Source organism: Wyeomyia smithii, chromosome 3 (assembly GCF_029784165.1).
Source record: "Wyeomyia smithii strain HCP4-BCI-WySm-NY-G18 chromosome 3, ASM2978416v1, whole genome shotgun sequence".
Taxonomy (NCBI): Eukaryota; Metazoa; Arthropoda; class Insecta; order Diptera; family Culicidae; genus Wyeomyia; species Wyeomyia smithii.
The window spans coordinates 19,147,132-19,161,612 of NC_073696.1; the positions used below are offsets into that span (position 1 = coordinate 19,147,132).

The window sequence follows — 14,481 nt, forward strand, 5'->3', positions numbered from 1 at the left end:
ACTTTCCCTTGAATGGTTCAAAATAATTGATTTGTTTTCTATTGATCAACTTTTTGAATTTTGCGTAGGTACTAAAAAGTGTCGCAAATTGATCCTTAAAAACTGGCCGTGTTCAAGAGAGTGTTCACAGAATGTCCGGATGTGGCTCAAACACCTCCCTGACACGTTCGTAGCCTGTTCTTTTGTATACGCGGGAATGGAATGGCATGTTACACTGCTGTGCTTCACACTGCTATAAACAGCGACATCGATAGATTAGGCAACACTGAATGGGAGTGAAGAGCACACCAGATGTCTTCCCTTTGCGGCCATTGTTGTTTGGGGCTCGGCATCGAGGGGTTCGTCATAATAGGGTTACTGTCAAACTATAGGTAATGAAATTACGGTGTCAGGGAGGTGGGCTCAAATGGCCCTGGAAATGAGATTTGATACCGGCTCAAGTCTAGCAGTGGTCCTAGAACTGATTCGACTTTCATGTATATAGTTTTTCAATTTTGAGTGCGGATCTCGGTTGAGTTAAAAAATTGTTCATTGGACCGATCACTCTCCTTAAAGGTATTCCAAAGATGTCCGGATGCATCTTATGGATGCCGGATGCCATTTATGACACATACCAAATACACACAATTATGTGCTACAACATCCTTTGATTCACTTCATGATTGAAGTTATTCGCAATACAGTAATCTGGAGTTTTTCACCACTACGCAGTGGAACTAATGCGGGTACTACTAATATAGGACTAGATACGCGGGTACAAATACATCTTGGTAGTTTCTTCCAAATCAAAATGGGACTGATATGGCGGATTCATACTATGAACTAATATTTCAGTACCGGTACACCTAACAATTAGCAGCAAAATCATTGCCAACAGCCGTGCTTAAAAGAGAAGCTCAATCCACTCATAAATCGGCCGCTCATACTTGTCGACTATTAGAATTTCACAGCCTTTGTTCGAATCGAATTGTCGCCTCCATTTGAAGAGAAGCACGAAGCTGACATTTTAGCTTATTATGGAGGTTTTCGCACGTTCATCTAAAAACCCTCGTTGCAGCAGTTGCCCTTTCTGCTTCCCACACGTACTTAACCTGGACCATATTGCGCGCCATCACTGCACCGCCCGCATGTCAGCCAGAATTAGCGACTCAGCGCAGGCAGCTGTCAGTTTGTCGAAATATGTTGCGCTCGCTGCAACATTAAGGTCACGTAGGTACGTATGTGCAACGAAACTAGCCGATTTTCCCGTGTTTCGACTCACTGACCTAGCTGGGGGCCAGCCAGCCGCGCAGCCGTGTGATCCGCACGAGCCAACCCCGGGCTGGTAGTCCGATTTTCCCTCTATCTCGTTGTATGTCGGTTGCATCGAAAAAACGGCGCATGTTACGAAGTTTGCGTGAAAAAGGTCAGCCGCAAATGCGCTCAGTAAGGTAGCGAAAAACTTGAGAAATCTAGGGCTGGTGCGAGGTGAAAACACAATGTTTGTCAAGTGGTTTTGCGTCAGCACCGTAACACAACCGAATTTTATTTCAATGTGAACATTTATAATTGCCAGCCTGCGATCGATAACAACCCATTAGCAGTCAATCAAATGAATCGAATCGACGAACCGGATGTTCGCTTTCCTGCGCTTAAGTAGGAGACAATTTTCGAGTGACGCAGGTTCGGTTTTTTAATTTTAGTTCCGGGGGTATAACGTGAATATAAATGAAAATAATCGCTTAAAATCCATCGCATGATCATGCGATAAAGCAAATTACCTAATCACCAGCCAGTTTTGCTCTGTACAGCTGTGAGTAATTGAACTAGTCTAAATTGACCAAAACCATGCAAGGCAGCGACAACTCATTAGAATGTATGGCACAGAGAAAAAAAAACCAAGGCTGGTGACCGAGCGACGTGGCGGCAACACTTCAACTCACGGACCGTTTTTACAAAGTTCATTAGCTCCTACAGCTGGGCCGTGGCTGTGGAAGGTGCGATCGATATATATTTCCTGGAGTTTTGTGTCGACCACAACGACAAACAACTTGCTTTCGGAAAGGAGTGCGACGGTCATTGGGTCAACAAAGTACGAGAGTGTGGTCAGGTGGCCGTGCCGTGATGGTAGCTTGTCACGCAATCACTCCGATGCAATCGCCGTCGCCGACGTCAAACTTTTTAGCGTGTTCCGATTTCTCACCGATAGCAGTCACGTGGGAATAAGAACGCTACAATGATGCAGCAACTGCTTTGATACGGTTGTTTAGTGATGAATGTCTTGAGGGACCCCGGAGGGGGGGAAGGAAATGCAGGGAAAGTAATTTCACAAGTTTGGTTCAAACTTGTTTAGTTTGTTAGAACTATGTTGTGTTTTCGTGCGTCACCAGTTGTGCTAGTTACAGAGACAGGAAACGCCCTTAGTCATCCATCGTCATTACAACACCCAAAGTTCATTATTGCTGACATTATTAATAAATGTCAAAACTATTTCAGGACTCGTACACAATGGTATTAAAAGGGGAAAATAAGCAAATCATTACCGGTCATCGGCGGCAGTCGATCGTAATGCTTGTTTTCATAGCGGTTGTGATGTAGATCATTTACCTAGGTGACGATTTGAACGCCATTTGCGGTCGCAAAAGCTTTTATATGACAAGAAACCGGCACACAGTGGGCAATCTTTGGCCATATCAACTTAATTTATTATTCCGAAAATTCAGAATCTTAAAAAAAAGACATGACGAATTGTTTTGGCTATGAGTCGAAAAAAATCATAACTTTGAATTAACTCGTCAATATGCAGAGTAGGAATTTGCTACAAAGGTCGTTCCCTACCGTACGAGTTTTTCATTTGTCCAGTATTAACAAGAAGTCGCTCCACAATGCGTCCGTGACCATAAACGTTTGGTTCTTGCGTATAAATGTCGTTTAAAGGGCCGACGACGATGCAACGTGGGACTTGTGTGAAACCACGTTACTGCCGCGCAAATGTTATCGCTATCGTTAATATTACTAATTAGCACTCCACTGTGTGCACACAGCCCTGCGTAGCACATTTCGTCGTCGCGTAATTATTATTAGTATGCAGGGGCCCGCGTGTGCAAACGATTATGACTTGAGAAACGTGTGTCCGCTCATGTTTTTGTATTTATGAAATCGTCCCATAAAATTGGATTCACCTGCATCAGAAGGTATGGCACCCGTAACCTTTTTTGTTTTGACGCTGTGCCAACCGACAAAATTGCGTGATCTTTGTGAAAAATTTAACATTCACGCAGGAGCGCGCCCGAATGGCGGCGACATCCATGGCCTAACTGCATTCGCTCGGTATGCAATTTTCACCTTCGTTTTTTTCCTTTATCCGAAGCCATAGAAAAGGCAGTCGACCTGTGCGGTGTGTAACATTGATATTGACTGCTTGTTGCGCTTCTACATTCTAACAGGCTAGGCGACCAAGGCTAACAATTACTACCCACCATGTAATGGTCATTGATTCACTTGCTGGAACGTAGAATTACCATACAAGAATATGTTAAATTTACCTGATACTTGGAAATAAATACTAGTTCGAATATTCAAGATACATTTATAAATAATTTTCATATGGAAACAAAGCTAGGGAAAGTTGACAGTTCCCAAATTTGCACTGATTTTGCACAATATCGCTGTAATTTAGCACAACTCATTTTGGCGTGTAACAAAAATTCTGCCAATTTGCATAGCAACTTGAAATAACCTCATAATAAAAGAAAGGTCCAGGGATTTGAACCTTCAAGTAATTCTAATATTGTTTTTGAATCCTAAAACTCTAGCCCCTTTATGCAATTTAATGTTCAAAATTTGAAGTGATTTGATCGTTATTTTTCGAGGTTTACTAGGTTTGAGGAATTTTGATTTTTAGGAACATTTTCTTTAGGATCTTGGGCTTAATGGAATTCATGGATTAGAGGACTGCAGAATTGAAAAGATTGTGCGAGTGAAGAATGCTACGATTTAAGAACGTGATTTTTGTGCTAAAATTTGATGATTTCTCTCTTGTATGATTTTACGATTTAGAAATTTTATGGTTTCGGGACTGCTACATTTAAGATTTTTGGATTGTAGGATTGCCGGACTATTGTATTTTACGTTGTAGGTAGTTTTGGTTTTAAAATTGTTAAATTTCGAGTACAGGTTTTTTCCCGCAAGGGATATGTACTTCACAAAAAAAAACTTGTAAAAAATCGCCTTTTTCCAAAAATCTGCGTAAAAAAGCACCAAGAAAGGAGTGTAGAAAAAAAAAACCGAGACGCTCTACGTCCAGTATTTAAATTTTTCCGGATCCTTCGGGGAGCAGAGGTTACCTTACAGAGTTACAGAGGTTTAAACCTAAAAAAAGCTACTTCAATTATGTATGTTCCCTAAGTCTCTTACTTAACTTTAACACTTTGACGTTTTTGGTTTCCAACTCCCGTCACTTCAAAAATCCGCATGAAAGTTTTTTAATTAGGCGTCGTGTACAAATTACGTAACGCATTAAGGGGGGGAGCCAGCGTTTTTTTTTCTCTGTGTGGACTCATCACTGCAACCAGAGACATTTGATCTATTGTGATATTGCCCAGGTGTTTTCTGTACTCCGCACTTCATGTTATTGGCAGTATCACCATTGAAGTGAATGATACGCTTTTTCATTTTTTTTTTATATCCGTGCTTGTGTGTGAGAGTGTACCATTTCGTTTCAAGCTTACTGCTCTACTATAACGAGCCTCTTTCTATCCTACCAATATCGCCAAATTACAATTCCCTGAACTGAGGTTACACCTAACGTTCCTCTCTGGACAGGTTTATTCTAAGAGGGACTTATTATGTCAAGAGGAAGGAGTCTTATCGAAGCCTCGATCCTCGTGCCAATATCGCCAGTTACAATTCCCTGTAGAGGATAAATATTCCTGAGATCAGTTTTATTATAAGAAGGACTTATTTTGTCAAGAGGAAGGAGTCTTATCGAAACCTCGTTCCTCCTACCAACACCGCGTCACAATCACAATTCCCTGAAGAGGCATTCAATGCTTCACCTCTGGTCAGTTTTATTATCAGTAGGACTTATATTTTTGTCAAGAGGAAGGAGTCTTATCGAAACCTCGTTCCTCCAGCCAAGACCACGCCATAATTACAATTCCCTGAAGAGAACTATTAGACGTTACTCAGAACAGTTTTATTATAAGAGGGACTTTTTTTCTAGGATGAAAGTCAGCGAGGGTACTATAGAATTCAGCTTGAAGGAAAGGTATGTAGTGGAGAGCCTGAGAATAAACCCATGTTAAAGTCCTTTGACAACCAAATGGCCTGATTCTACTAAGATTCGAACCCACGACCACTCGCTTATCAAAGCGGACTCTGTAACCTTGCGGCTACGAAGCTCCCCGATCCAGCGTCACTTATAGTTACATAGGGAGGAGGGCGGGGTCAATTGAGACAGTTACGGCGGTCTGAAAAATAGATTGGTGGCGTTGCGTAATTTGTGTACGACGCCTTATTGCGTGGAAAATAACCGTGTAATTAGAAAATCGGTGAAAAAATTTATGTTTATTTTAGGATTATCCGATTTTTGAACATATTACAGAATTCTAAGTTTTTGAAATTTCAAGATTTTAGGATTTTCCCATTATGAGATTTTGAAATTGAAGATTTAAGATTTTGAAGTTTTTAGTATTTTAAAACTAAAATCCTAAAGATCTTATTAATCTAGTTAATCTTATTAATTCTAGTGTTTTAGAATATTAGGAATGCATGATTTTCGGATTTTGGAACTTAATCATTGCAGGATTTTAGAATTTCAAAAAAGTCCTAATTAAGTATGTAAAGATTTTTGAATTTTAGTATTATAATATTGTTACATATTGTTAGGATTTCGTAATTCCAGGATTTCAAAATTTTTGAAACTTCAATGTTCTGGAATTTTGGAATTTTAGAATTTAGAACAGTATGTAAGAATAATACGATTTTAGTATTTCTGGATTCTGGATTTTTTATCTAGTTTTGGATTTTTTTCCGAGTTGGAAATTTTATTGAACCTTGGAATATTGGGATTAATGTATTTAGAATAAGCGACTTTGTAACTTGATAATTGAAGAATTCTGGGATCGATATTTTAGCATTTTAGTATTTTGAGATTTTATGGTTCGAAGATTTTAGATGATTGTGATGCAAGGATTTTGTGCATTTATTACTTAAGAATTTATTGAATTTTATTGTTTGAGAATTTTTGGGTGCCAGGGATTTTAGGAAATTAGTATCAAATATTTTAGGATTTAAGCATTTTAGGGTTCGAAAGTATTAGACATTTGAGACTTCGGGATTTCAGGATTTAATGACCTAAGGATTTTTGGAGTTAATGATTAAACGCTCTTAGGATGCTAGTATGTAAGGATTGGAATATTTCAGAATATTTGGTACTCGAGTTGGTTGTTTTTTTTTATTTTAATGGTCTTAAGATTGAAAGATTCTAGGGTTTACGAATTTTAAGGATTTGAAGATTTATGGCTTTAGGGATTCCAGGAATATTTTAGCGTTCAAGGATTTAAGGATTTGAGAATTTAAGGATCTAAGGATTTAAGCATTCAAGGATTTAAGGATTTAAGGATTAAGGGATTTAAGGATTTAAGGATTTAAGGATTTAAGGATTTAAGGATTTAAGTATTTAAGGATTTAAGGATTTAAGGATTTAAGGATTTAAGGATTTAAGGATCTAAGGATTTAAGAATTTAAGGATTTAGGGATTTAAGGATTTAAAGATTGAGGGATTTAAGGATTTAAGGATTTAAGAATTCAAAACTTTAAAGATTTAAGGATTCAAAAATTTAAGGGTTTAAGGATTCAAGAATTCAAGTATTTAAGGATTTTAGGATTTAAGGATTTAAGGACTTAAGGATTTATGGATTTAACCCGTAAAAACCCGAGACGGAGCTTGTTTTCTGAAAATGCTCGTTCTCAGCACTGGAACGGCCGATTTGGAAAACCTGGAATTTTATTCAAGGGGAATAGTAGCTCTAAGTTTTGGTAAGGATGCCACCTCTCTGGGCCCCTCCCCGTTTTTGTGAGACGCAAATATGTCTCTGTTTTTTTTTCTAATTTTTCAATCAGATTGAGCAAACACTGAGAATTTTCATACGTATCAATTGCTCCATGTATCAAATCATGTCAGGTAGATGAAATATGGTGTATAAGAGTGAATTTTGGAGTTTCAAAATTATTTCAGTACAAAATCACAAAACTACATATTTTTATAAAAATTCATATAACAGAACCGTTCTTCAAATTTTAAGCTCTACATTTTTGCGGTAAGGTCTCCTGAATCCATACGCGATGAAATATTTATTTTAGCAAGCAAACATTTTGAGAAAAACGAGTTTAAATTCTGCAAAGTACGTATTTTCATGGAAACCTGATTTACTCAGTCTCTCACGGTAGATTTCATCTTAGCTCTTCAATTTCCAAGCTCTATATTTTTAGAGCTACGTCATCTGAATCCAAAGATGATGAAAGATTTATTCTAGCATGCACATATTTAGAGAAAAACGAATTTGAATTCACTTAAGTACGAGATTTTATGAAAACTTGATTTTCTCCAAATCTGTGCATGCTAGAATAAATCTTTCAAAATTAGAAAAAAAACACAGACATATTTGCGTCTCTCCTTTATTAAAACTTAGAGCTGCTAATCCCCTTGAATAAAATTCCAAGTTTTCCCAAATCGGCCGTTCCAGTGCTGAGAACGAGCATTTTCGAAAAACAAGTTCCGTCCTGGGTCTTTGCGGGTTAAGGATTTAAAGATTTAAGGATTTAAGGATTTAAGGATTTAAGGATTTAAGGATTTAAGGATTTAAGGATTTAAGGATTTAAGGATTTAAGGATTTAAGGATTTAAGGATTTAAGGATTTAAGGATTTAAGGATTTAAGGATTTAAGGATTTAAGGATTTAGGGATTTAGGGATTTAAGGATTTAAGGATTTAAGGATTTAAGGATTTGAGGATTTAAGGATTTAAGGATTTATGAATTTAAGGATTCACGGATTTAAGCATTAAAGGATTAAAGGATTTGAGGTTTTAAGGATTCAAGGATTTAAGGGTTTAAGGTTCTAAAAATTTAAGTATTTCAGGATATAAGAGTTCATGAGGAATAGGGGATTTGAAGATTTCAGAGGCCAATCTCGAGATATAGCATTTTTACGAAAATAGTTCTGAATTTCGTAATCAATTTTTCGTAAAAATGTTATATCTCAAGACTGGCTCATATTACCACGGAATGGTAAGTGCTTCTTACGTAAAATTTTCTGAGAAACACGATGAAACCATCAAATTTAAAATAAAATTAGCAAATTTAAAATACAAAAATATTCTATCTGGCAACATTTCCGGGCAAAAACATTATTTTCTCTGGATTCCTTGGTTTATTTTCCTCAAAATTCACCTATCACTCTTTTTCGGGTGTCTTACGTCTATAAATTGTAAAATAAAATTATTACGAAATTAACAACTTTTTAGGTAAAAATGTTATATCTCGAGATTGGCTCATACTACCTCGAGATGATAATTGTTTCTTATGTGAAATTTTTCAAGGAACACGATGAAATTATCAAATTTAAAATAAAAATGGCTGCATTTGCCGAAAAATATAAACTTAGTTTTCGAATACAAAAATAATTTATCTGGCAACACTTCCGGCCAAAACTTATATTTTTTCTGGATTCCTTGGTTTATTTTCTTCAAAAATCATCTATCAGTATTTTTCGGACATCTTACGTCTATGAATTGTAAGAAAAAGAAAAAAAAGATTCTTGACAAAATTGCGCGACTTTGTTATAAAGAGGGGGGTCCTGGAGAGCGGGAGGTATTCCAATCGACACCAAAATTGGGATTTTTCCAAAGAGACAGTAGATGAATAATTCCCCCAACTTTGAACAAAATCTGTGATGGTCGTGTCCAAGTGGCATGTACACTTCCTATGGAATAACCCTTATTAATATTTTTGAGTTGTAGGATATTTGGATTTTGGGAGTTTTAGGTCTTACAATTTGGGATTTTATGATGATACTATTACTGTGAAGTTTAAATATTTGATGGTTGTAGAATTTTATCAGTTTTCGATTTGATGCTCTTAGAATCGGAGAATTTAGTATTGCAGGATTTTAAGATTTTGCTATCATAATTCATAATATTCAGTTAAGTATGTGAGCATTCCAAAATGGCAAAATTTAACTGTTCCCGAATGACCAATAGAACTTCTGAATTTTGGGAGTCGGGGATCTTAAAGTTTTTTTTGATGCAACGATTTACCAGTTTTTGGCTTCAGGATTTTTGGATTTTAAAGTTGTAGAGTTTGATTATTTTTTAATTTTAGAGCATCTGATTTACGAATTGCAAGATAAAAGTTCAATTGGATTTTTTGCTTTGTAGTCTTATTTATAATCAAAGTTTAATTTGAATTAAAAAACATTCAAATTAAAAGATCATTGGGTTCCAGAGTTTAATGATATTACATTTTGTTACATAAGTTGCATAATTTTTTAGGTCCATTATTTTTTGATGATTCGAAAGTTGGTATAATGCATGGTAAATTATTAAGTAATTTTTTTAAGATCAGTTTTATATTCTTTTCAGAAAATGATAGTTTCTATGATCATTCTCCAAGTTTGGAAGATCTTTTAAACTTTGAATTTAGATTTCCATTTTATATCAGCTTCAATGTTTGATGGCAGTTTCCAAATAATTTTCGTTGATTAGAGACGTTTTACCAACTAATTTAATCGTTTATTTATGGTTGGCATTAATAAACAAAGTTTGTTCAGTGCCATTCAGATGTACATTATTTAGCTTCAAAGCAATCTTTATGGAAATAAATAAAAATGTGTAATGATTGTTTTTAATCGGGGAAAGGTAACGCTCCTAAGGCCAGATTGCAAATAAATAATTAAATTACTGTTTCATGACCTAATCAACTGTTTCTCACAGCTAGTTAACTCAGAAGTGAAAAACTATTTACATTCCGGCGAATTATAATCGTGCTACCACTTGCTACTATTGCGCGTGCGCCCCAGAACCCATGTTCTAAGTTCTAATAGTCCGAACCGCACTCGAAACCACTGCTCTACCACGGCGGTGAACGGAACGTGTCTGGCATAATCGAGTGGCACGTCAATCTGTTGTTTATACCCGCACTTGGCCTCGTCTCAGGCATCGTACGAGAGCCCAGGCCAGGGTCTCAGCCGCCGGTTTTAGTTCAAATTCTAATGCAACACCAGTAGTGGCCACAGACACAGTTCGTGGTGCATTCAATAATAATCTGCTGGTGGCACACGCGACTACCGTGTTTTTTCAGGTTTCATATTTCTCGCTGGACAAGAGAGCGCGCGCGTCCGTCCGGGTTGCCATTTGCGTTCGCCGCGGTTCGGTAATATAGAGACAAGCATCTGTAATTACTATACGGTTTTGAGTGAAACGCGTGCCAAACCAGTTTCTCCCCCGACGGTGGTGACGGCGTTTCTAGTTTAGATCTGCCGGATGGAATTGTCCTGTCCTGTGTGTGAGCGTACGTAAAGTGCCTCTCATTTGGGGCGGTTTGTTTGCTACCGACGCGACGGGTTAGTTTAGTGCTGTAGTTATATAATTATTATGGTATGATCGAGAATTAGTTTTTATTGAATATGGCTACAGGCTATTTGTCGTTCGGAATGTGTCAGTTGAGCCCGTGTGTTCAAGGTTTGGGTCTACCGGATGCTTAATAGGTGAGTGTTTGAATAACGCACCGTTTTCGGCGAACAAAAACATGCCGCGGAGGGTGTGAGTTACTCGATTTTCATTCAGCACGACAAAGGACTCGTGTATTGGCACTTGAGTATAATTATTTTGTACAATTGTTCGACCCCACTAAATGGTGTTTGATAAAATCGCCCGTACGGAAGGTAAACAACGAAACAAGAACGAGTTTGAATTCAACCCCTTTTGGCCGAAACATTCTCCAGCTCACTGAGCATAATTTCGTGCATGTGAACACAGAGTTCTGCTGTTCCTATCGAGATGAAAATGTGCAATTGGTTTGGTTGGGACTGCAACGGTGGCATCTGGTAGCACACGAACACTAGAGAACGGGAAAGTTTCCCCCATTTTGTATTCTTAATTACGGGAATGCTGTTGTGTGAAAGTGGACACATGCTTGGCCGAGACACATTACGGGACAACAAAAGGGGGTGACAAGCCACTAGTAGTGCAGCAATGCAGCTTAAACAACACTACAAACAGTGCTTCCGACACTGGACAATCGGGCAGACAGACAGACAGACGGTGAGAGGGGGGAAAGGAAGCTGGTGGAGGGTGATGGCGCTCTAGAGTATAGATTCATCAGGATACGGTCTGGTGGCGATGGAGATTAAGCTTCTGATCGGTTTATGAGCGGGTTGGTGTTGCTTTCATGGGGGATTTGTTGTATTTAGTTTCTCCCTGCTGTATAAACAGTTTAAGTTCATATCGAGTTTCCCAGCAAGTGATTTTGAATTTTGTTTAGAAATGAATCGAGTTTATATAAAGAATATGACATAATCATAAAAATTTAATCACGCATACCTAATGCGATTGAATTTCAATCAAAAACAACATATCCCGAGTGTTGTCTAAATTAAATCCATTCAATTTGGCAGTTTCATCAATATTCATTCGGCAGCTTCGGGAAGCGCGCTCTAACGAGATAAAGATAGGATGTTGCCATATGCTAATATCACGGTAAAAGAATTCATGATCGCCTAAAAACATTGGTTATATTAATTCAGTATTGGAAATTGACAGTTGACTACTTCGATGAAATAAACCTACATATTACAGAAAGGCATTATTTTGATCAAAATATATGTTTTATTGAGGGCGCACATGACTCATGACTGTCGAAGTTTTTCTGGCCTTTGATGCAGCATTCTCTCACATCTCTTGAATCAATTTATGTGGGAATATGAAATTCAATATCTGATGTAGATTTTCGACCCGGTTCAGGAAATATCCACATTTATTGGTACTTCACCGTTTTTCAGCTCTAATTGATCAAAATTTGCGTTTCAACTAGCAGTTAGCATCATAAAATTACAATTGCAAAGAAAATCCGTTGGAAGCTAACCGAGTTGTAGGCATTTGATATTGGACCTCAAGGGAACTCCGATGTCAATCGGACGTTACATGCGACAAACACTATCTCACTATCTATTCACTGATCACTGTCCATCAATATATATACCAACTCGTCTATAAGCCCTAAAATGGCAATGGATGTTCAATAACCTTTTCGGAAACCATACTGAAAGCAAAAAGTCAAGAATCAGATTCATTAGGGGCCATCCACATACCACGTGGACAGATTTTTTACGATTTTTTACGACCCTCGAAAATCTACCAAAGGGGGAGTACATGAAATTAGAAAAATCGAAATTTTTCTTTCGATGCCAAATGTCTTAAAAATGCATAATCGAGATCTGGTGTTACCTCGGAAAAAATATGACGAAAAACGACCTTTTGGGACCCAGCCGTTTATGGGCAGCCGAAGGCTTAATATGGTATATTTTAGAGCTGGCTGCTGAAATGACTGAAAAGGGTGGTTCATTTATTTTTTACTAAATTGGTTCAAAACACAATTAAAATTTACTTTGAAGTGGTTTAGTAGGGAAGAAAACTCATATTTATTTGCCTATTTGACATCTTATACTCGATGTACCACAAAGATGGACTAACTAGATATCTTCTATTCCGTAAGTTTGCCCAGAAAGTCCCAGAAGGTCGAGTTTCGGTTGATTTTTTTTGAGGAAACACCAGATTTTGACATTTTATGCATTTTTAAGACATTTGACATCGAAAAAATAAATCGATTCTACCAATTTCACGTACCTACTCCTCCTTTGGTAGATTTTTGAGGGTCAAAAAATCACAAATCTGAGTGCTTTGAGGTACCCCTAAATCATGTCCGATTGAGCTCAAATTTTGCACAGATCATTTTTTCGGGCCAATAAACAAAATGTACATGGTCGGTTTTTTCGAAATTCGATGTTGAAATTTTTTCAATACAGTCGTTACCACCTTGATTTACACTCTAAAAAAATGTTTTCAAAAAAAATCTCATTTTTTTAATTTTTTTTTAAAATCTAATATTTTTCATGGATGCTTCAAAAGATTACCTAATTATTGATGTTGTAACACGGCAGACGAAATAGACACTGTTTTTCAGTTGCTTACTAAGCAGCTACAAAGCTGTAATTTATTTATTCGTTTTAGTTAAGGGTAGGGTAAGTATTTTAATTTATTCTTACATTTTCAGTGTTCTCCCAACAATTCTAGGTTCCGGTCTACCGAAGGTTACAACGTCGACAATCTATAGGTGTACAGGTAAGTATTATTTTCTTTTTCAGGTTAACTTTCTTAGTGTTAGCGGTAAGTAGATTTTTTAACTAAATAAACGGTACCTGCTAATCTTCGCACTACCTAAAACTTTACTTGCGTAATAGCACTTTAATGAATTTAGCAAATATCAATGAGAAAAAAATACGGAGGGTAAATTGGTTTCGTAAGATTATAAATTTTATGTTAAGCACGTTGTCACTCTACCAACTCTAGACTATATCTTTTTCTACATATATCTCTCTTCATTTCCAACTCTGAACTTCTTCTCTCTTTCTTATCTCTCCACTATCGGAAGTTTCTAAGCTGTCAATCTCTTATCAGAGGTACGACGTGTTTCACTCCACTATGATGGCACTATGGGCCCAGTAACATCCCCCGGCCCGTGAAACACTGTCGCATCCGCTTCGATACCTGCCGATGTTCCCTTATTGGTTTTAATATCTAGTACTGCCAGCTTCACTGCTGGTCTCGAAAACACTCCCCTGGCAGTTTGAACCTTCGCTTGTCGCACTTGACCATCTTTTCCCATGACGGTCTCCAAAACGCGTCCTTTTTCCCAACGGTTCCTTACAGCTTCATCCACTACCATAACTATGTCGCCTACCTCCAATGGTTTTACTCGGTCAAACCACTTGGTGCGTCGCGTTAGCATGGGCAAGTATTCACGCACCCATCTACGCCAGAATCCGTTGACCATATGCTGGGCAAGCTTCCAGCTGTCTCGTAGGGTATAACTTGTACCCGCCGGAAGGGTGACGGGCTGCTTTATTCCCTTGGAACCGTACAGTAAGAAATGGTTGGGTGTTAGGGCTTCGTCTTCCGGTCCTTCTAGTGGGACATAGGTGAGCGGTCGTGTGTTAACCACTGCCTCTGCTTCTAGCAGTATGGTTTCCAATACTTCGTCACTCGGGTATCGAGGAGTGTCAGAAATAACCTTTAAAGCAGCTTTCACGGATCTGACCATCCGCTCCCATGGACCACCCATGTGGGGGGCGGCAGGCACATTGAGAAACCACATCGTATCGGCGTTCGTGAATGTTGCTGCGCAGTCTGTGCCGATCTGCTTTATAGCCTGCTTCTCTTCTGTTA

At 37.9% G+C, this 14,481-nt stretch overlaps 2 protein-coding genes across 4 annotated transcripts in view; one reads left to right on the forward strand and one right to left on the reverse strand.

The window, feature by feature from the left end:
- The window catches only part of LOC129727444 (beta-1,4-glucuronyltransferase 1), a 207,753-nt gene that overhangs the window by 141,190 nt on the left and 52,082 nt on the right, over window positions 1-14,481 (forward strand). Inside the window, exon 1 of one of the 3 annotated variants that reach the window (XM_055685298.1) lies at window positions 10,337-10,745. The exons of the other annotated variants lie outside the window; for them this stretch is intronic. The gene's annotated coding sequence lies outside the window, so the exon portion shown is untranslated. Of the gene's footprint in view, window positions 1-10,336; window positions 10,746-14,481 lie in introns of those variants that run through there. 3 annotated transcript variants of the gene reach the window in all.
- LOC129727445 (uncharacterized) lies at window positions 13,318-14,462 on the reverse strand. The gene is made up of 2 exons (XM_055685300.1): window positions 13,455-14,462; window positions 13,318-13,363 (listed from the first exon to the last, which is right to left on the reverse strand). The coding sequence occupies exon 1, from the start codon at window positions 14,408-14,410 to the stop codon at window positions 13,736-13,738; it is 675 nt and encodes a 224-aa protein (XP_055541275.1). The 5' UTR covers window positions 14,411-14,462; the 3' UTR covers window positions 13,318-13,363; window positions 13,455-13,735.

Bases quoted from the DNA above. Each gene is read 5' to 3' on its own strand.
- LOC129727445 (XM_055685300.1), bottom strand. From the start codon at position 14,410: ATGTGGTTTCTCAATGTGCCTGCCGCCCCCCACATGGGTGGTCCATGG.